This window comes from Anomaloglossus baeobatrachus, chromosome 2 (genome assembly GCF_048569485.1).
Source record: "Anomaloglossus baeobatrachus isolate aAnoBae1 chromosome 2, aAnoBae1.hap1, whole genome shotgun sequence".
Classification (NCBI taxonomy): Eukaryota; Metazoa; Chordata; class Amphibia; order Anura; family Aromobatidae; genus Anomaloglossus; species Anomaloglossus baeobatrachus.
In genome coordinates, this window is record NC_134354.1 from 681,189,676 (window position 1) to 681,213,665 (window position 23,990).

General features: G+C 43.7%; 1 protein-coding gene across 1 annotated transcript in view; it reads right to left on the reverse strand.

Moving 5' to 3' along the window:
* The window catches only part of NCKAP1L (NCK associated protein 1 like), a 418,971-nt gene that overhangs the window by 11,026 nt on the left and 383,955 nt on the right, over nucleotides 1-23,990 (reverse strand). The window contains exon 30 of the mRNA XM_075337171.1: nucleotides 22,380-22,469. Within this exon, the coding sequence (XP_075193286.1) occupies nucleotides 22,380-22,469 (90 nt within the window). The remainder of the gene's footprint in view (nucleotides 1-22,379; nucleotides 22,470-23,990) is intronic.

Here is a 23,990-nt window from a genome sequence, read left to right on the forward strand (position 1 = left end):
ATGGAATTAGCTGCATAATTGGCTCTGCTGAGTAATCTCCCCGTGCAAACAGAAAATATCAAAATTATTTAACTTCACTGGAATTAATTATCTGTTTTATTGTTTGAAATCTTATAAAGTAGATTTCATGATATAAATGTGTCATCGTAATCACTAGCAGACACTGACAGAAGAGGGCCCATGCAAGAACAATCTTTGTGGCCTTTTCAATCCAATAGCTCATCATAATTCCCAATTCATTCAGCTTTGGAGGTAGAAGACGGCCCGGCCCCCTCACCGCTTAGGCCTCTGGGCAAGTGCACAGGTTCCACCAATAATATGACAACCCCTGATAGTAATAATGTATTTGGGTAAGATGGTTGTGTACCGCTCCCAGCACCGGTCGAACCGCTCGGATCCGGACGTCACTGCTCGTGGCTCGAGGGTCTCCAGACCCGGGGGCTCAGGATCACACCCAAATGAAGAAGGGGGGCTATTTACAGGGGAGATATATAGTTGGTGATGCCACCCGTGGTGTGCGGTAATAGGGAGTACCGCCACTGCCGTTGGGAGTACCCGGGGTGATGGAGTGGGACAGCTAGATGACGTTACCCTCCATGGATAGGGAAAGGCCCCGGGGCCCTGGATGGTGGGGATGGAGTGCAGGGGGAGCGCAGGCTCACTGGTTGCAGGAGCTAATCAGGTACTCACTCAGCAAGAAAGCAGACGCTGACAACGTAGTAAACCACGTCTCTGGGTGCCGCTGCCCTCTTGGGGAGCTCGTCTAGTTCCCGTCCTCTGCAGCACTGCCTGGTGGTCTGTGGCCGGCCTCCTGGCACAGTAGTTTTAGAGTGTCCAAATGGCCCGTCAGCTTGGAGCTTTCCGGGTCCCGCTCCCTGCCAAGAGTACCAGAGGAGCTTTCTCTCAGCAGCTCACGCTTGGGATTTCAGTGGGCTGCTTTGCTTGGAAAGCCCTGTCCCCCTCGTTGCGCTAGTTCCCCTGATCTCTGAGCTTCATGGGAACAGTGCATATAGGCCCTGTCCTCCACAGGTTAATTGCCGGGTTGCTTCAAGCTCCTCCCCGACCTATGGTCCATGTACCCCGACGTGCCTTTGGTCCCAGCCCGGCTATTGAACTGTGGCTGCTGGCTATCCTCCAAGACTACTCAAGCACCCAGTCCCAATCTCCCGCGACCGGGTCTCCGACTCCTCTGGGTCCAGACCACCGTTTGCGACCTAGGCTGCTTTTCCCCTGGGAGCTCCAACTCTCAGCTTCCTCTCACTTTGCTCCCCTGGAGCCGACTCAACTCGTCACGTCCCACCTCCCTGTCTGACCCCTAGGTGGGCGGCCCTATTCCAGCTTAGCAGCCCACTGGTGTGCCTGAGAGGGTGTGGTGCGAGGTGTCACTAGGATTTGTAGATGCTGGTGGAGGCAGTACTGCAAATTCGGGACCCAGAACCATGGGGGGTTGAGTCCTGCACTGGGAGAGAAAGATTGTGCAGTACCCTGTGACGACCTGACTAGTCCAGGGGCGTCACAGTTGCTTATTAACATCTTGCCTTTTATTTTGGCTAAATGTAGTGTCACAGTCGTCTCCCTGCTGGTTTAGTGACAGCCTTCCGACTGGAGCCTCCCATCTCCATCTTGACTCCTCATTTAAATGAGGTTTCCTTTCCTTTGGCGTCTCATGAGTTAATTTCAGGTTTTGTTGCCATCAGATCAGAGCAGTGCAGGTCAGCTGTAGCTGTTTTGGGTCCGCATCCATTTAGGTTAAATACTGGAGCCTTCCCACCAGTCCTTGCTGCTGTTGGAATTCATTCCTACTTTGGCCAGCCTGGTGGAAGGAACTGCTAAGGAATATTTCTGTGCCCATCCATCTGCTACTTTAGAGTTCGTCGGCTGCTGTGAAATTTGGTGTTTTGTATCCTTCTGTTTATTTCACCGTCTGTCTTTCCTTTCCCTTCATATTTATTAGTCTAGTGGTGAATCTAGTGTACTCGTCGGCCGACTCACTAGGCACGGTGAATTTAGGGCCAGCTGAGGGCCCAATGTATCCTGCTCGCCAATAGGTTTAAAGAACCTGTATAGGGACGCTAGGAAGCTCAGGACTCAGCTTGAGGTGAGTTCAGGAGGTGCCCCCGTCACCCCTCTCCCTAGCATCAGGGAGCTTCATTGTATTGTTACCCCGATGTTCCCCCCTTCTTTGTTTGTGGTGTTTTTGTAGTGTGTCAGACGCCTGTTGATCTGAACTAGTGTGTCACGCGTTATATATGGACATCTGCTCTGTGCGTGACATGCAGGGTCAAGTTTACCCACTTGGAAAATATTGTTGCAAAACGCTCTACTAATGGTTAACCTAATATTGCCAATTGTGATATCTCCAACTTTGACTCATGAGGTACCCTGCAGAGGCTCATCTTAGCATAAATGGGACATTGAGGTGGTAACTGTGACCCTATAGCCAGTTGATAGGAGAAATCTTACTTGAACATTTTAGGTACATTATTAGGTATGCAGGAGTGGTTTTCCACTTACAAACAGTAGCTCTCATTTTGACAGAGATATCTGGGTCGCTTTCTCCAGGCAGGAACAACTGGAGCTCCTCCACCGAAGGCACTGCAGTATTTTCCATAGCCAGAAGCATCACCCATACATTGTCCAATGTTTGTTTTTTTTCTAGAGGACTTTCTGGTACTTTCCAATCTGGAATCCTTACATCTTCTCTAAGTAAGTGTGACGCCCTGGCCTATCAGGTCATCACAGGGTATTGTGCAATGTGCCCTTCTGTATGATATCCACCTCCTCCTTGGTTACGGGTCCCTGACCTTTGGTGTTGCTAAGAACAAGCTAATCAAAACCCTAGGAACACTCTGCACCACACCCACCAGACACACCAGTGGACAGCCTGAAGGGAATAGGGCCGGCCACTTGGGGGTTTGGTTAAGGGGAGATCAGGAGTGTCAGGAGACAGTCAGTTGAGGAGTGACTCTCAAGGGGAGAGGTCACAAGTTAGTTAAGCAGTGACTCTCGAGAGGAGAGGTCAGGAGCTGGGCTCCTTGTTACTGCTAGGTGGCAGACGTTGGTCTGGGCCTGGTAGGAGCTGGACCCCGGTCACAGGGGATCGTGACAAGGGGCATGGACTATCAAGGAGGACAGCCGGCGGCCTTGTGCCATCACCGAGCAGGGGTCAGGGCACGACGGGGTACGTGGACCCTAGGCCAGGAAGTAGCTTCAGGCGTCCTGGTAATTCACCAGAGGACGGAGCCTTCCAGATCCATTCTCCACCCGCTCCAAAATCGGGGTACTAGCACAACGAGGGGGATAGGACTTTCCCACTGCCTAGTCCAGAAAATACCAAGCGTGAACCCTGAGAGCAAGCTCACTCCGTTAGCCATACCCGTTTTAGTTTATAGCTGAAAGGGACCAACTACAGAAAGAGGTGCCAAGGTCAAGGTCACAGGTTAACAAGCAACACCAACGAGCACGGGATCCAGGCGTGCTCTCTCCCTGCTGCAGTGGCATCAAGAACTTTGGTTTACCACGGTTGTCAGCGTCAGCGTTATTGGACTGAGTGAGTATGCAATTAACCCTTACCGGACTGACGGCACCTTCCCGACACTATCACCGAGTCCCGGGGCATTCCCCCTACCCGTGGAGGGGTTAAACCCCTGGCTGCCCACACCATCGCCACCGTGTACTCCCAGCTGCAGCGGTGGTACTTTACCCTTACCACACACCACGGGTGGCGTCACCAACTGTCCATACCATCCCCTGTACATAACCCCCCTTTTATTCGAGTGGCCGCACGGCACCCCGGGTCCGGAGACCCCTCGAGCCACCGCGGATCCGGATCCGGATCCGAGCAGCCCGGGCTGGTGTGGGGGCGGCACATAAGAGCAACACACTGGAGTGAAGGTTGGTGTCTATGGACAGGAAGACCATCTGTAAAGGTGTCTGATGAGTTGATTTTACAATGTTTGGCCAGGATTGCAGTAATTCTTCTTGCACTCCATGCAAGTAATTACCACAACACCTCACACAGGACTTTGTACTTTCGTTTATGCTAAGGGTATGTGCAGACATTTAGCATTTTTTTTTCAGCACAAGAGTGGTGTTTTTAATCTCAGGTCTCTGTCTCTACTCACTCTTCGGCAGTTTGACCTTTTATCGGCGCTGGTCCGGGCCCGTGGCACTAACTTGTTATGTCAACTTCTGGCTAACAGTAAAGGCCCTGTCACTCATAAGGCTCTGTCACACATAGAGATAAATCTGCGGCAGATCTGTGGTTGCAGTGAAATTATGGACAATTAGTGCCAGGTTTGTGGCTGTGTACAAATGGAACAATTTGTCCATGATTTCACTGCAACCACAGATCTGCCAAAGATTTATCTCTGTGTGTGACGGGGCCTTAAGTCAGAGGTTACGTCACAAGCTGTCAATGCAAGTCTATGAGAACCAGAAAAAGGCTCTCATAGACTTTTATTGAAGAGTGACCTCCGGCGTGCTCCATAAAACACTGGAGAACTCGGCAGGTCACAAAGTGACTGAGATGGACAGGAGCAGCTCAGAGAAAAGGGGAAAACATCGGAGGGTAAATATAAAACCGGGGACAGGGACTTTAGATTAAAAGCAGCACTCAAGCAGTGGAAAGAAACAAAATTGCTGGAGTTCTGCTTTAAGTATTTGGTGCATAGATTTCGACACTATTGTACATCTCTTAGCAGGGAAGACTGCATAAAATATGCACATTTTGGCCATATTTTTGCTGTGTTTTTATGTCTTTTTGGAGCAGATTTTTCCCTACTCATTAGTATGGGTGAAATCTGCAGCAAAAACGATGAAAGAATTGACAGCCTCCAGATTTAAAACTGCTTTGGAGACTGACCGTTCTTAAGGAGTAATAGCCACAGAGCGAAGGGAATAGTGGTGAAGTGTCGCTGCAGAAAGTGAATTGCTTGTAGGTCAGGAGAAGTGGGGGACCCTGGAGAAAGGGACTGGTCATCACATAAATAGCTTTACGTGCTGCGGATACTGGAGGCAGTTGGGACATAGGAATATCTGAAGCTCCTCTTACAGATGTGCCCCCTAATAGGGCATTAAGAAGGGGTTAATAAGATAAGGATTTCCTTTAATGTTAAATTAAATCCATAGATACAGTATCCAGAGGTAAAAGAAATGTCATTATGGTGTAACCTGCAGCTCAGCAGGATGGATGTGCTGTGTGGCCCTGAAAAGTCTGTCTTTGCAATGTCTCCACAGCTTCTTAAGCATTGCAAGCGTTCAGTGTTCCTAATTATAGTATATAATACTCTGCTCGTAATGAAATGTGCATGTTATTTTCTTCAGCACATTTTCCTTCTGTCTCCTAGCAGCATCCTGGATACTCAGGAAGAAATGTCACTGTATATTCATATATCTGATTCATGTTCAATGCCATAAAGATTTTAACCTTCTCCTGTCTAAATACATTTCCCCAAGTATGGCAGAAGGACAGGACATCTGCAGAGCTGGGTCAGAAATAGTTATTTACTTTTATTTAATTTTTTTTACAGTAATAAATTTGTGAACAGCAGGAAAATTTTGAAAAAGTGCCAAAACAATGCAGAGATTGTGCAAAATGTGTCAGCCATGCTGTAATATTCATCCAAATAGAAAAGTTTTGTTAGAAAACCACATATAGGGCCTATTCTAATTAGAATTAGGCCTTTTTCTTGTATAGTCCACTAAGATACGTGAGGCATACATGATCAGATGACCCAAATGGACCACTTTACCCAAACGGACACCCGGGACCCCCACCGATCAGTGCTAGCGGTGGTAGCAGGCAGCCGGATATGCTCAGCTCTGGAGCTGCCCTGTGTTCTGATTAGTGCCCGTGGCCATGAATTGCACATCTGTCTCCTATTTATTTTTGGCTGCCTGCTACTGCCGCTGACACCAAGAACAGATGATCGGCGGGGGTGCGGGGTATCGGACAACGGCCGATCAGACATTGATGACCTATCCTAAGGATAGGCCATCAATGTTAAAGTAGTGGACATCCTCTTTAAGTGCACCTTCCCATCTACTTGTTTTTCATCTATCTCCATCTTTTTCTGGATCTATAACGTCAGAGCTGTGAATCAAAGAAGGGGAGTGTCGATAAAGGCAAAACAAGTCGGTGGGAAGGTGCAATGTTTGGCCACACCAAGGTTGCACAGAGCAACACAGCAGCTGTAGTTCGTTTGTACAATCATCCTGCGCTGACAGAGCCTCTTTAAACCCTTCATGACATCCACCGTACAAATGTCACAGGGTATGTACAGATGGAACAGGGGCTCCTAGTCTGACCCTAAGACCAGGGCCCCTGCGCTGTCCCTTATCTCGGAGGTAGTCTTGATAGTAGCAAGGTTCGAGCCACCAGCAAGGCCCTGTTTCCTGTCTGAGCCCTGATACTACTCCCCCCTGGGTGGCCGCAAACCCAGCAACCCCACAAAAAGGCACAGACAAGGGTACACAAAAATTTGTGCACACTGCACTCAAACACAAAGGAGGGACAGTATATGAATTGGGGAATAATGCAAAAGGGGTAGGAAACAAACACACAACTGAAGAACTCACACCACACAAAACTGCAAGTTTTAGATCACCATAGCACAAGAAGCAGAAGCTATATGCTGCACACATCCTCAGGAGCCAGAACTTTATAAATGGTGCAGGCAGCTGAGCATGGTAATGAGCTGCCTGAGCTCCCAGCTGATAACCACAAGCCAGCAGGAATTAACTCCTGCTGTACTGGAGAGCAGCAGGGCCAGAACCAGTGCAACTAAGGGATCCCAGACTGCCTGACATGCTCTGCAGTGTGAACAGAGTCAGATGCCGCCATGACACCCAGCGAGTGCAACACTGAAAACCGCATGACAACATGGATGATGCAAGTCGGACGTTAGTGTATGGAGCAAGCTCCCGGGGTGACGAGATCACAGTTCACTGATGGACAGCAGGGGGTCTGCTGAATATATTACTAGTGCTACTTTGAAACCTGCCTGTGGTCAGACTGCAATTTTCACTATATACAGCAATGCTGTGGAACTGCTGTATATAGCACAAGCGATTAACAAATCGCAGCTTCAAATCCTGTAAAGGGACTAAGAACAGTAAAATGTAAAAAAGGGGTTAAAAAATATTACAAAAAATTGAAAAAAGCAAATGTTAAAATCGCCCCCCCTTTTGCCCCATTAAAAATAAAAGATAAAAAAAATTAAAAATACACATATGTTACACATGCATTAACTGAACCCACAAAAAAAACAAGTCCCTGCTTAGGTCCATCATCTGGTAACAAAAATATAAGGGACTTCCATGTTAATGGTAGCACAAGGACACTGGGAAAAGCGCTATGCTTCCCCCAAAAAAGAAAACCAGCAAAATCTGCACTCTTAAATCCAAATGCCCACCTCCCTTTTGAGCACCACAATGTGTCTAACCCACAGTTAACCATTAGCGTCCACATGTTTGGCATTGTTGTGTTGAGGAGACCCACTTAATTTACAGGGTGTGTGTCTCCAGAAGCACAAGATGGGCACAATGTACCGACACTGCAATGTACAGGGCACTACAAGGGCTTATTTTTAATTCTCCAACATTCACTGCGTTTGACTCCATGCGTGTTTCCCAGAGACAAAATCATCACCATATCTGCAGATGAATTCCAATCGGCGTGAAATTTCCAAAATGTGGTCTCTTGAGAGGATTCCTGCTGTTCTGGTACTTAGGGACTCTGAACATGGAGTTTGAAAACTATTGAAAATATGTGCTCCAAAGAGGTCCGTGGCCAAACAGTACTTGCCACGTGCAGGAGAAATTGTTTAGCGCATTATACAGTCTTTTTCACTTATTTCCCTTGTGAAGATTTTCTTCACCGCCCAATAATATAACATTTTGTGACACACCTGTGGTGTCAATATGCTCTCTGAACTCATTGAAGGAAGCAGTTTGTAAAATGGGGTGATTTATAGGAGTGTCTGTTTTTCGGTGGGTCACGGGCTCTGCCAATGTGACATGGCACCCCCAAACCATTCCAACTAAATCTGAACTCCAGTATGGTGTTCCATCCCTTCTGAGCTTTGCATTTTGCCTCAAAAGTAGTGGGGCATTGGCGAACTCAGGAGAAATGTGTTTAACAAATTGTATGCTCCATTTTCTCCTATTCCCCTTTTTGAAAATTAAAACTTTGGGGCCAAAGCAACATTTTATTGGAATATGGTATTTTTTTATTTTCACAGCCTAATGTTATACAAGTCTTAAAATCACCTGAGGGTTAAAATCGCTCCCTACACCCCTAGATCAATTTCTTGAGATGTGTAGTTTCCAGAATGGGTTCACTTGTTGGGGCCTTCTACTGTGTTGGCATGTCAGCGGATCTTGAAATGTGACATGGCATGCACAATCTATTTCAGCCAATTTTGTCCTCCAAAATTCAAAAAGCGCTTCTTCTCTTCTATGCAGTGTTATGCACCCAAAACAGTAGTTGTCCATCACTTATGGGGTATCCCTCTGCTCAGGATAAATTGTACAACAAATTGTATGGTCCACTTTCTCCTGTTATCCTTGTTAAAATGAAAAACAATGGGGGTTAAAGCAACATTTTTGTGGTCAAAATATATTTTTTAATTTTCAAGGCTCAACATTATAACATTCTGTGAATGACCTGTGAGTCCATTATGCGCACAATACATCTAGATAAATTCCTTGAGGGGAGTAGTTTCCAAAATGGGGTGACTTGTGGGGGGTTTCCACTATCTATTCCAGACAATTATGTGCTCCAAAATTTAAATAGCGCTCTTTCCTTTCCGAGCCCTGCTCAGTTTCTCAATGTAGAAGCAAAATGTTGGTAACAGAGAACCATGTGTTAGAATTTACATTTTTAGCCTCAGCCAGGCTAGGAGGTGTCTTCTCCAACGCCTGCATTATACATGCCCCCATTACATCACAGTTTTCAGCTAATGATGGGGGAAAGAAATCTCAGCACAGGCCCCCTATTTAAGCTAAACACACTTCTTGTGGGTTACCTTGTATTCTCTGGCCTCTTAGCTCTTGGAAGGATGATCAACATGGCTGAGTATCATTTCATCTATATAGGGATACTGTTAGTGTTGGATGGGCTGTAATTGTGTGAGTGTTTTAGCCAATGTGGGTGGAATATTATTTGGTAATTGTGGGTTTAGTGGTGTATTTATGAAGGTATTATTTACTCTGTTTACCTGTATTGTAATTGTGCATAATTTAGTATATGCTTTTCATATTGATTCGTATATGTATTGGTATGTACTAATATTATATTGTAAATTTAGCATAGTCTTGTTAGCGAATAAACTTGTAATATTTTACTTTTATAACAAAGTGTCGAGAGTCTGCTCGTATAAGCGCTGCAGAATATGTTGGCGCTATATAAATAAAAATTATTATCATAGTATGGGATACACCAGATAAAGTAAAGCAGAAAAGCAATTGTAACAGAAAATATTCCCTTGGAAATATATTCTAGTGGAAGAATATCCTAGAGTAGGAAGGAGGGAATTATCTACATAAGTTATTGTATTCCCGCCTTTTTTCCCCTTTTACACCCACTACATATCGGGCATTAGCGTATTCAGAGGAGAAATTGCAAAACAAATTGACTGGTCCGTTTTCTCCTGTTACCCTTGTATAAATGAGAAAAATAGGTTTAAAGCAATATTTTTGTGGGAAAAGTTACATTTTATTTTTTTTCCTTCCACATTGCTTTAATTCCTGTAAATCACCTAAAGGGTTAATACAAATTTTTTGGATGTGTTTTTTTGAGCAGTGTGAGGGGTGCAGTTTTTAGAATTGTGTCACTTTTGGGTGTTTTTCTGTCACATAGGACAATCAAAATCATTTTAAATGTGACGTGGTCCCTACAAAAATTGGCTTTGTAAATTTTATTGGAAAATGAGAAATTGTTGATCAATTTTTAACCCTTCTAACTTCCTAACAAAAAAGAAATGATGTTTCAAAAATGGTGCTTATGAAAAAGTAAATACTGTATGTGGGGAAATATTATTTATCAATGGTTTTGTGGAATATAACTTTCTGGTTTAAAGGCAGAAAAGTTCAATGTTTGAAAAGTCCCAAATGTTCCCATTTTTTTCACATCTTCTATATTTTCATAAATAAATGATATTGACCAAAATTTATCACTAACATGAAATACAATATGTCACAAAAAAACAGTCTCAGAATCACGGGGATCTGTTGAAGCATAACAGAGTTATTATATCATAAACTGGTCAGAATTGTAAAATTTGGCCTGGTCAGGAGGGTGAAAGCAGGCTGGGTGGTGAAGGGGCTAGAGGGCATCTCAGTTGGATGAATCCTCCGAAGCCGTCTATCTATGCATGCAGGTCATGGCAAGCTGAATCCTGGATGTCTGATGTCTTATTCCAGAGAAATACATGTTTTACTTATATGTAAATGATTTGTTCCAGGCTATGGGCCGGACACTGATCTGCATGAGATTCTGTCTCTAGGGCTTATTTTTAATAAAAAGGAGGAATTGTTAAACATTTAATTAACATAGAACAGTAGAACTGAACTTTGTCTCCTTACAAACATATTTGCTGCAGCTCTCACAGCTCTGCTGTATTATATTATTGCATCACTGGCTGCCTGTGGATGGAAGCTGAGGCTGAAAGGAACCTGCAGATGTTTCAGTTAGGCCGGGGTCAGACTAGTGTATAGGATCGGATGCAACATGCTAATGGAACTCGGCTCAATTCGCTGTGAGTATGAGCCAAGAGTTATTCTAACTTGCTCCAGTTGTCTCACATGCGAGAATCGGATAACAGGTGAGGAGAAGATGGAGAAATTAATCTCTGCAGTCCAATGTTTCATACGGACCCATAGACTTGTATGGGTGCACGTGATCCAAATTGGAGAGGCATGCTGCGAGCTTCTCATCCTAAATCGGCATGAGAAAAAATAAATTGCAGGTCTGCTTTGCCTCATCGACTAACATTGGTCGGAGTACAATGCGGTATTTTCTAAAATTTGAAAAAAAAGTGGATTGAATGAATGTACAAGATCCCCATTGACTTCCATTATACTCTGTAAACGAGTACCAAGCGCCCGATCATCGAAATGCATGTTAGGCTTACCGAGCACCCAAGCACTGAGCAGTTCCTTCATTCCTACTTATAATTATATATATACAGTACAGACCAAAAGTTTGGACACACCTTCTCATTCAAAGAGTTTTCTTTATTTTCAGGACTCTGAAAATTGTAGATTCACATTGAACGCATCAAAACTAGGAATTAACACATGTGGAATGAAATACTTAACAAAAAAGTGTGAAAAAACTGAAAATATGTCTTATATTCTAGGTTCTTCAAAGTAGCCACCTTTTCCTTTGATTACTGCTTTGCACACTCTTGGCATTCTCTTGATGAGCTTCAAAAAGTAGTAGTCACCAGAAATGGTCTTCCAACAGTCTTGAAGGAGTTCCCAGAGATGCTTAGCACTTGTTGGCCCTTTTGCCTTCACTCTGCGGTCCAGCTCACCCCAAACCATCTCGATTGGGTTCAGGTCTGGTGACTATGGAGGCCAGGTCATCTGGCGTAGCACCTTATCACTCTCCTTCTTAGTCAAATAGCCCTTACACAGCCTGGAGGTGTGTTTGGAGTCCTGTTGAAAAATAAATGATGGTCCAACTAAACGCAAACCGGATGGAATAGTATGCCGCTGCAAGATGCTGTGGTAGCCATGCTGATTCAGTATGCCTTCAATTTTGAATAAATCCCCAAAAGTGTCAGCAGCAATGCACCCCCACACCATCACACCTCCTCCTCCATGCTTCATGGTGGGAACCAGGCATGTAGAGTCCATCCGTTCACCTTTTCTGTGTCGCACAAAGACACTGTGATTGGATCCAAAGATCTTAAATTTGGACTCATCAGACCAAAGCACAGATTTCCACAGGTTTAATGTCCATTCCTTGTGTTCTTTAGCCCAAACAAGTCACTTCTGCTTGTTGCCTGTCCTTAGCAGTGGTTTCCTAGCAGCTATTTTACCATGAAGGACTGCTGCACAAAGTCTCCTATTAACAGTTGTTCTAGAGATGTGTCTGCTGCTAGAACTCTGTGTGGCATTGACATGGTCTCTAATCTGAGCTGCTGTTAACCTCCGATTTCTAAGCCTGGTGACTCGGATAAACTTATCCTCCGCAGCAGAGGTGACTCTTGGTCTTCTTTTCCTGGGTCGGTCCTCATGTGAGCCAGTTTCTTTGTAGCGTTTGATGGTTTTTCCACTGCACTTGGGGACACTTTCCAAGTTTTCCCAATTTTTCAGATTGGCTGACCTTCACTTCTTAAAGTAATGATGGCCACTCGTTTTTCTTTACTTAGCTACTTTTTCTTTCCATAATACAAATTCTAACAGTCTATTCAGTAGGACTATCAGCTGTGTATCCACCAGACTTCTGCACAACACAACTGATGGTCCCAACCCTATTTATAAGGCAAGAAATCCCACTTATTAAACCTGACAGGGCACACCTGTGAAGTGAAAACCACTTCCGGTGACTACCTCTTGAAGCTCATCAAGAGAATGCCAAGCGTGTGCAAAGCAACAATCAAAGCAAAAGGTGGCTACTTTGAAGAACCTAGAATATAAGACATATTTTCACAATTTTTTGTTAAGTATTTCACTCCACATGTGTTAATTCATAGTTTTGATGTGAATCTACAATTTTCAGAGTCATGAAAATAAAGAAAACTCTTTTATATATATATATATATATATATATATATATATATAATGTATATATACACACTGTAAATATAATAAAAAAATACACGTCTGAGGTAGGTATACATTCACCATAACAGGAGCATGGATAAGGATAATTTGTAAAAGGTCACAATATACTGTACAACAGCACAAAATATAATGAGGGCATCTTGAGCCAAAATGTCAAGTTGGCCAAGTATCCTTTCCGGAGCACGAGCCAAGCAGTGGCGCATCGTCAGGTAGCACATACACACTTGCCTATCCCGTTGCTCCTGAAAAGACTCCTTTCTCAATCAGTATATCTCACTCCAGTGCCCTGTAAAGCTGTTCTATTTATCTTCCTGCTGAAACTGCTCTTCATGGTGCAATTCGATAAGCTTATTTAACCATTGTCCCTTATCTCTCCACAGACTGTTCTGCTATGTATATAGTTATTAGTCTTAATGCTGACACCTATGGACACAGTTTGACATATGACTCCCCAGTACTTAGATTGTTATAACAGACTCATCTGTCAGGAAGCTGCAGACAGTCTGTACATTATCCTTATGTGTGGTTCCTGTACATGGCTTCATTATATTGTTTTTGAATATATGTGCTTTTGTGCATGGGAGCCATTTTTTCGCTGCTTAGAATTAATGGGCTATTTGTTTTGAGGCTATGTTACACAATGAATTATGACTTTTAGTTACAGGGACTTTATTACATAACTGAGGAATAATACTAATAATTTGATTTATATAGTGCTAATGCAGAGTGGCATGGAGGGATAGTTGTGGGTGAGAGGGTGACTTCAGACGCCCTTACATGCTACATAAAAGACATGGTTCTGGCTGGGTGTGTGGACTTATAAAGTATGGGCAGGCTGCCTGTTGCTGGTGATGGTCAGGACCGGATGATGACTCATTTCCACAAGGAAACCACCAGTTTGTTCTTATCAAACATTTTTTACTCAACAATACACCTTCATCAACAACTCTATACACCAGATAGTGGGCACCTTACAATTCTACAGGGCATTTTTAAACACATCCTCAATTACCGCTGGGTTGTTTCCGATCTTACTGGTCCTGTGAGTCCCAGCACAACCCAGCCTCACAACTACAGTCCAATTTGTGAGGGTCACTTTCCCATTCTACGACTCCATGTCCAATCTCCTCGTAGGGAAGGTGGTCAGAGGTTTTGCCACTATGGCCAGACTGGAGCTTTGTGCTCCCAGACGCTTCCTTATTTACATCTCTTATCCTCTTAGAGGAGGGGAAGAGGAGGGTAAGGGGTAGCCATTAAGGTCCAGTCACACTAAGCAACTTGCCAGCGATCCCAACAACGATAGGGATTGCTGGTAAGTTGCTAGGAGGTTGCTGGTGAGATGTCACACTGCGACGCTCCAGCGATCCCACCAGCAACCTGACCTGGCAGGGATCGCTGGAGCGTCGCTACACGAGTTGCTGGTGAGCTCACCAGCAACCAGTGACAAGCCCCCAGCGCCGCGTGGAAGATGCTGCGCTTGGTAACTAAGGTAAATATCGGGTAACCAACCCGATATTTACCTTGGTTACCAGCGCACGCAGCTACACGTGCAGAGAGCAGGGAGCAGCGCACACTGAGCACTGGCTCCCTGCTCTCCTAGTTACAGCACACATCGGGTTAATTATCCGATGTGTGCTGCAGCTAAATGTGCACAGAGCAGGGAGCAGCGCACACTGAGCGCTGGCTCCCTGCTCTCCTAGTACAGCACACATCGGGTTAATTACCCGATGTGTGCTGCAGCTACACGTGCACAGAGCAGGGAGCAGCGCACACTGCTTAGCGCTGGCTCCTTGCTCTCCTAGTTACAGCACACATCGGGTTAATTACCCAATGTGTGCTGCAGCTACATGTGCACAGAGCAGGGAGCAGCGCACAATGCTTAGCGCTGGCTCCTTGCTCTCCTAGTTACAGCACACATTGGGTTAATTAACCCGATGTGTCCTGCAGCTACATGTGCACAGAGCAGGAGCCGGCTCTCAGGCACTGACAGTGAGAGCGGCGGAGGTTGGTATCAAAGGTAAATATCGGGTAACCAAGGACAGGGCTTCTTGGTTACCCGATGTTTACATTGGTTACCAGCCTCTGCAGAAGCCGGCTCCTGCTGCCTGCACATTTAGTTGTTGCTGTCTCGCTGTCACACACAGCGATCTGTGCTTCACAGCGGGACAGCAACAACTAAAAAATGGCCCACGACATTCAGCAACAACCAACGACCTCACAGCAGGGGCCAGGTTGTTGCTGGATGTCACACACAGCAACATCGCTAGCAACGTCACAAAAGTTGTTCGTTAGCAGCGATGTTGCTAGCGATGTTGCTTAGTGTGACGGGGCCTTTAGTGTCAGAGAAGAGCCTTGCACTCTCGGACACTTGGGGAGGTTCTGCCGAGGCAAAAAGACTACTCATACGCACCAGTCCGTTTCGTCCATTACCTTTAAAGGGAAGCTGTCACCCCATTTGAGGTATCAAACCTATTAATATTGGCATATACTGTAGGTAAAAGAGTGCTGAAAATAATCATACCTGTATGCCTCATGTCAGATACCTTCTTGTGGAAAAATCATCTTTTTTCAGTCTATGTAAATGAGGTCTTCCAGGCTATGGGGTGGATGCTGCCAGGAAGATAACACGGCCTCCTTAGCATAGCTGTCACTTCCCATCAGTATCACAGTATCCCTGTGATGTTTAGTTGTGGTCCTGAAATCTCGTGCCTGTGCATCGCAATTGTCGACACGCCACTGTAGTATTCCGCTCTTTTATGGTCATTAGCTTTATGTTCTGTGCAGGCACCAAGGAGTCACTGCTACGTCCGATCCAGTGATCCCCATGATCTAAACCAATTTCTTGTATGCTTGCACTAAAAATTCTCTATTTACTAACCACACTATCTAATTGCTATTGTTTTTTTTCCCTACCTCCTGTCTGATTAGTTTTGTTTGAGAGTCAAAAAATATGTCATCAAGGGGCAGAGACTGCAGTTGCTGCTACAGTCTCGGCCCCCTCCCTAAAACAAATCGGTGACGCTTGTTTCAGGGGCTGGTCTTGTCCCTGCTGTGTCACTTCATGCTGTCATTGTGCAATGTGCACAGTGACAGTGCACTCTGTGTTGCTTGCTCAGATCGGTAATAAGGATACGGCTACACAGAGGACAGTGCACAATCAGTGATCAATGGCAGAATACCTGGCGTGCAGAGAACAGTGCTGCCCTTGCAAGTGATGTCACTTGTGTGGGCAGCGCTGGTCTCTGAACACTGCCGGGTACTCTGACACCATGTGCTGACAGTGTTTTCTGCTCTTTTGCTGCCTGTACTGATCTGAGATGGCAACATAGAGAATGCTGTTATTATGCACTTGACACAATGACAGCATGAAGGGACACAGCAGGGACCAGACCAGCCCCTGAAATGGGCTTCACTAATGATGTTTTGTGATCAGGAGGCAAAAGTTGCTGTCACTGTCACAGCCTCTGCCTCTTGATGACACTTTGTTTAAGTATCCCAGCATCCTCTGGGACTCTCAAACAAAGCATCTTCAGACAGGAAGTAGGGGAAAAAAAACAAGTGCAGTTAGTATAGTTAGAGAATGGTAAGGAATATTTATTGCAAATATATTAGAAATTAGTTTAGATGATGGCACTAAATAGATAGCGATTCAGATGAAAATTTCTTCAGCCTTCGGACCACCCATTTAGGGACCGAAACATCACTCATACAGTACAGACCAAAAGTTTGGACACACCTTCTCATCTCCAGAACAACTGTTAAGAGGAAACTTTGTGCAGCAGACCTTCATGGTAAAATAGCTGCTAGGAAACCACTGCTAAGGACAGGCAACAAGCAGAAGAGACTTGTTTGGGCTAAGAACGCAAGGAATGGACATTAGACCAGTGGAAATCTGTGCTTTGCTCTGATGAGTCCAAATTTGAGATCTTTGGATCTAACCACCGTGTCTTTGTAGAAAAGGTGAACAGATGGACTCTACATGGCTGGTTCCCACCATGAAGCATGGAGGAGGAGGTGTGATGGTGTGGGGGTGCTTTGCTGGTAACACTGTTGGGGATTTATTCAAAATTGAAGGCATACAGAACCAGAATGCCTACCACAGCATCTTTTAGCGGCGTGCTATTCCATCCGGTTTGCGTTTAGTTGGACCATCATTTATTTTTCAACAGGACAATGATCCCAAGCACACCTCCAGGCTGTGTAAGGGCTAGTTGACTAAGAAGGAGAGTGATGGGGTGCTACGCCAGATGACCTGGCCTCCACAGTCACCAGACCTGAACCCAATTGAGATGGTTTGGGGTGAGCTGGACCACAGAGTGAAGACAAAAGGGCCAACAAGTGCTAAGCATCTCTGGGAACTCCTTCAAGACTGTTGGAAAACCATTTCCGGTGACTACCTCTTGAAGCTCATCAAGAGAATGCCAAGAGTGTGCAAAGCAGTAATCAAAGCAAAAGGCGGCTAGTTTGAAGAACCTAGAATACAAGACATATTTTCAGTTGTTTCACACTTAAGTATTTCATTCCACATGTTTTAATTCATACTTTTGATGCCTTCAATGTGAATCTACAATTTTCAGAGTCTTGAAAATAAAGAAAACTCTTTGAATGAGAAGGTGTGTCCAAACTTTTTGTCTGTACTGTACATAAATTTGGATTTCTTACACATACAAAAAAATGCACATGATTGGAGCTTCATGGTCTTTCTAAACTCTGGGATTAAAAGGGTTCTGCGCGAAATGTGATCAAATAAATATAATAAATAAAATACTTTTAAATATTAAACATTTTTCTAAATACCTTTATTCAGCAAAACGATATGCTTTATCTAGTGCACTCTGTTGGGATTTTAAAGATTGCAACTTTCATCTATCAGTGTGCAGCCTATCCTTGAATGGGATGGGTGAAGAGCGAGACATAAGTCCAGTGCACTAAAGCTGTCAGGCTGACTGAGATGGAGGTTCATTCTCAGTCAGATAAAGAAAAGTGAGCAGAGTAGACTAAAGAAGAAGATAAACAGTGTCCTGTCAGGTTGAATGAACAGAAGAATGTGAGATCACGATGACTGACAGGACACTGCTTTGACTTGACGTCTGTCTCGAGAAGATGTTCTTTACTCGGTCCGTCTTACTGCATGTCCTCTGAAATCTAGGACAGGCTGATTTATGGAAGTTACCACCTTTGAAATCCTGACAGAGTGCACTAGATAAAGTACACCTTTTGCTAAATAAAGGGATTTAGAAAAAAATTGTAATATTCAAAGGTGTATACTTTATTTTCTTAATTTATTTTATAACTGTTTTTGGAGAACTAAAGAGGGGTACTCCAATGCACCCAAATAATACAGATACAGATACGGAGTTCTGTGCATCTTACCAGTTAGAAACTTGAAAGCCAAGACACAATTTTGACTTTAATTATCATGTTTCTGAAAACATTCTTGGACAATTTTTGCAGTGTTACAAAGTGGATTCTACTGAGAAAAGAAACTATTGCCATGAAGTGGTGTACTTGGTCTTTTTAATCCTTTCAAAAAATGAATGACAAAGCCTGATATATACGACCCCTTGACAGGTACCATTGTAATAAATGATATTAACTCTACCTGTCAGTAATGGTATGGCTGATCATGTATATACAGACACAGCATTTTCTTCAGCCACAGGCCATAAGATTGTTTCTGTGCTCACTCACATCTTATCTGTTGAGTATTTACTGTTAATCCACCTTGCATTTATGTTTGGCTTTTTCCGTTAATCCCTGCCTTTAACAACACAATGTACTGGTGGCCCATTTCTTCACACTAGGCTTTAAGACCTCTGGCAGGAAAGATTAGGGACCTTTTGCCTCTCACCATTTTCCTAAGCATGGCTGTAGGGGCCAGCACATTAGCTCTAAACTTGTGCCATCTCCTACACTATCAGCGCTGTCCACTCTCATTAATGGCACCGGCCCTCTGCTGGCATTTGCATTTAAATTGCTTTTTCCTGTAAATCTCTATGCACTTCCCGAATATAAATCTAGAAAGCCAGAAGTATTACAGGAAAAAAGGAATTTTGCATGGAAAGAGCAGGCAAGACATAAATCATGAGAGAAGTAAATCAGCACTACTACATTTACATTTTATATCACTGTTAAATAAATACCAGCAATTGCTCATGTTATCACTAAATTAATATTCACTAACCATTTTCATTGTGCATTGACTGTATCTCTATTATGATATTTGTAGACCAAGTCCTTGTGGGTGTGATGAAGTCATAATATGTAACACCCATAAGAATGGAAGCCAACAAGTAAGCTTAAAGAAGTGGTTCACTACTTATTTTTCCAAGCCACATTGATATAATGTTGAGAAACAAGGCTTCTCTCAAATACCTTGTGCTGCCAACAGTGCCTGTGAGTGGCGCTATTGCTGTCCGCTCATCCCCATCGTGTGACCCCCGAGCTCTGTGACCTCTGATGTCCAGTGATGTCACGTTAACTTCCAGTTGACGTGACATCACCGCGACTGGCCACAATCTTCCTCAGTAACTGGGCAGCATTCCACTGCTCATCACAGCCCAGCGTCACAGCCCAGTATCTCCCTACTCTCTCAATCACTGCAGAGCACTCTAAGCAGAAGCAATGCTGGGCTGTGATGAGTGGTGAAACGCCGCCCACAGTACAGTCACTCACGGAATCCTGGGGCCGGCCACGGTGATGTCAAGTCAACTGGAAGATCCTATCCCAATATGTAGTAGGTGTAATAATAATAAAATTGGCAAATACCTCCAATTAGAAATGTAGTATAATTCTCCTGATATAGCCGAGTCTCTTACCTCATGTGCAGGGCATTATAGAAGCATAGGTATCCATGGTTAAGTCCACTCATATACAGTGCCTACAAGTAGTATTCAACCCCCTGCATATTTAGCAGGTTTACACATTCGGAATTAACTTGGCATTGTGACATTTGGACTGTAGATCAGCCTGAAAGTGTGAAATGCACTGCAGCAAAAAAGAATGTTATTTCTTTTTTTATTTTTTTTTTAAATTGTGAAAAGTTTATTCAGAGGGTCATTTATTATTCAACCCCTCAAACCACAAGAATTCTGTTTGGTTCCCCTAAAGTATTAAGAAGTATTTGAGGCACAAAGAACAATGAGCTTCACATGTTTGGATTAATTATCTCTTTTTTCAGCCTTTTCTGACTAATTAAGACCCTCCCCAAACTTGTGAACAGCACTCATACTTGGTCAACATGGAAAAGACAAAGGAGCATTCCAAGGCCATCAGAGACAAGATCGTGGACGGTCACAAGGCTGGCAAGGGGTTCAAAACCCTTTCCAAGGAGTTGGGCCTACCTGTCTCCACTGTTGGGAGCATCATCCGGAAGTGGAAGGCTTATGGAACTACTGTTAGCCTTCCACGGCCTGGACAGCCTTTGAAAGTTTCCACCCGTGCCGAGGCCAGGCTTGTCTGAAGAGTCAAGGCTAACCCAAGGACAACAAGGAAGGAGCTCCGGGAAGATCTCATAGCAGTGGGGACATTGGTTTCAGTCAATACCATAAGTAACGTACTCCACCGCAATGGTCTCCGTTCCAGACGAGCCCGTAAAGTACCTTTACTTTCAAAGCGTCATGTCAAGGCTCGTCTACAGTTTGCTCATGATCACTTGGAGGACTCTGAGACAGACTGGTTCAAGGTTCTCTGGTCTGATGAGACCAAGATCGAGATCTTTGGTGCCAACCACACACGTGACGTTTGGAGACTGGATGGCACTGCATACGACCCCAACAATACCATCCCTACAGTCAAGCATGGTGGTGGCAGCATCATGCTGTGGGGCTGTTTCTCAGCCAAGGGGCCTGGCCATCTGGTCCGCATCCATGGGAAGATGGATAGCACGGCCTACCTGGAGATTTTGGCCAAGAACCTTTGCTCCTATATCAAGGATCTTAAGATGGGTCGTCATTTCATTTTCCAACAAGACAACGACCCAAAGCACACAGCCAAGAAAACCAAGGTCTGGTTCAAGAGGGAAAAAATCAAGGTGTTGCAGTGGCCTAGTCAGTCTCCTGACCTTAACCCAATTGAAAACTTGTGGAAGGAGCTCAAGATTAAAGTCCACATGAAACACCATGAGACACCCAAAGAACCTAGATAACTTGGAGAAGATCTGCATGGAGGAATGGGCCAAGATAACTCCAGAGACCTGTGCCGGCCTGATCAGGTCTTATAAAAGACGATTATTAGCTGTAATTGCAAACAAGGGTTATTCCACAAAATATTAAACCTAGGGGTTGAATAATAATTGACCCACACTTTTATGTTGAAAATTTATTAAAATTTAACTGAGCAACATAACTTGTTGGTTTGTAAGATTTATGCATCTGTTAATAAATCCTGCTCTTGTTTGCAGTTTGCAGGCTCTAACTTATTTGCATCTTATCAAACCTGCTAAATCTGCAGGGGGTTGAATACTACTTGTAGGCACTGTAGTAACAGTTAGTTGCTCGTGGTCATAACCATGGATACCTAAACTACAATGCCCTGCACATGAGGTTAAAAACATGGCTATCAAGAGACCTATACTACATTTCTAACTGGAGGTATTTGCTATTATTATTATTATTATTATTATTATTATTACACTTCTACATATTGCGATAGGATCTTGGAGATGAGACTAACCCCTTAATTCTTGTTTGCAGATAATTCTAAAGAAGCAAACTCCTATGTACTTATGTTCCTTGGGTCTACCGCCAAGTCTTGCCTCTGTTCCCAATGTCCAGCTTTGGCTACCCTGCTGACGTAGCGTGGACAGCGCAGCAGCCAGTCAGTGAGCTCAGTGGCTCTACATGTCAATGTCCCGCTCAGAGCCACTGAGCTCACTGACTGGCTGACGCGCCAACGTTGAGATTCAATAGTGGACCCGAGGATAGTGAGTACAGAACGGCTTATTTCTTTAGGTTTACCTGAAACTTGGTATAAACATTTACAGAAAGGGGACAACCCCCAGTTTAGCAAAATATGCCTCAGCTGTGCTGGAAAGTGTACATGTTTGTCTATATATATATATATAATATTTTTCTTTTTCCTAAAATACGAGTCAATGACAGACAACATTACAGCAGGTCTCTTGTGTGGAAAGTCAGTCCAAGGTTTCAAATATTGCAGCCATATGTAATGTATGAATATGACATGAATGCTTCCTTACATCTATTACACTTTGCTGTAAATACAATACATGGATAATTAATTCATTAAACCCTTTGCAGTGCAGTAATACAGTTAGGACACTATTGTATTTTTCTGTTGTATTTTTATCTGTAAGACAATTCATACAATGAGCAAAAGCTTTCTTCCCCTGACTTTGTCTCAGCTAATCCTATCATCACTAAGATGGTGTTTTCCGCTAGTGAATGTGTGAACGTTAAAGTTAAATGACCTAATCCTCTCCTCATTGGATACGTCCGGTGCACAAACTCCTGGGGTGCCTTGTCGCAGTGACGGCCGCATGAAGCATCTTTACGCCGGATGTTATTGCAGATTAAGTGCCTTTCTGCCAATAGAGTGCAGGCAAGCTGCGGAATACTTACAAGATGAAGGAGAAGTAAAATCGACTCTCGGTTCCTGGTTTTCAGTTTGTCTGCCTCTTCCCCGAGGTGCAGCAAGCTCCCTGATGCCATCTGAAAAAGCGATCACACAAGAAGAATAAGGGAAGATTGCACGCCGCTGATCACTTCATAAGAGCCATTTATGAATATTATTTCCTTTTTTCAGATAATACACACACCATTATGGACATGAAATCAATGTGTGCAGAAATCTACAGTCATTTTGGATAATATTCACATCTCTGTGTATATTGTGAAGGAACATGCTGGTTAGAACAGGATGTTCCCGATATACTCTGTATATAATGTCCTGTGCCCAACAAAAGGGAATAAGGATGTAACCACTCATCTACCTCCCACAGATCAGTGCGTTGACAGCAAACATGTCTAACTAGCTTTTTAATAATTATCTTCTGTTGAGGGCTGTATGTAGACCCCCAAACACATCCCTATCGTCATCTATATTAATGCAGGTAAAATATATCTTTGTACTGTGTTAGCCAGTAGAGATAAAAAAAATTGCTTTTGTGCTCCTCAGAGTATCTGGGGGCATCACAACTCTGGACCAGACCTCAATCAGAAGTCAATAAAACTTTAACACTTCTTATCTATGAACTGCTGCAATATTTACTGCCACAACAGTTTGTCCCCTTGCCATACTGATAGTTCTGCTTCTCATCACTTGTATCATTTACTTCTCCATTCTATGTCCTGTTGTGTATAAATATGTGACTCTTCAGATTTTGTGATATACTGAGCCTGATGAAGAGACCTGAGCAGTCTTGAAAGCTTGCTATTATTACCATCTTTTCAGTTAGCCATAAAAAGGTATCGTCCACTGAGGACTCTCAGTTCTTTTAAACATTTTTTTTCGTCATCTATATTGTCATCCATATGCCAGCTCTGTGTCTGTTATTTATGTCCATGTGACATCAGAGTGGCATCTGTTTTTATACATCAACAGTTGAAAATGTAGACAATCCAGTACAGTTTCCTAGGTTATCAATGGCAATGTACTTGTAAAAACAGGATTCTGAACAAATGATCCGTACGGATATGATTTTCTTTCTGCACCCCCAAACACTTGTATATGAGTTTCTCATCAGAAGAGACTAGTGCATGCTGCCATTTTATTCAGTACACTTTGTCTATGTGAAAATACTGCCATCTGAACAGTCTTATTGAAATATATTGGTAAGTGTCATGTCCGATTTACTGTATACTCAAACAGCATATATCTGTATAATAAACTCATCTGAACGAGGCCTAAAACCGTCATCCGTGTGCAATACATGTACAAACTTTTTTCTAAACAGCCTATTAAATGTCCATAAATCAGCACACAAATGCTTTATTTTATTTTTGATAACCAGCCAAGGTAAAGCAGACAGCTGTGGACTGCAACCCGCAGCTGTCTGCTTTCCCTGCACTGGTTATCAAATAAGAGGGGGACTCAAGACATTTTTTTAAATTTTCTTTATGCTGTTCTCAGCAGTGTCCTGTCATCTTCCCCATGCTGTAAACTTGTTGATTGGCTGCGCTGAAGCCTTTCAACAAACTTTATTTAGTATCCGAACTCGGACTTCCGTGACA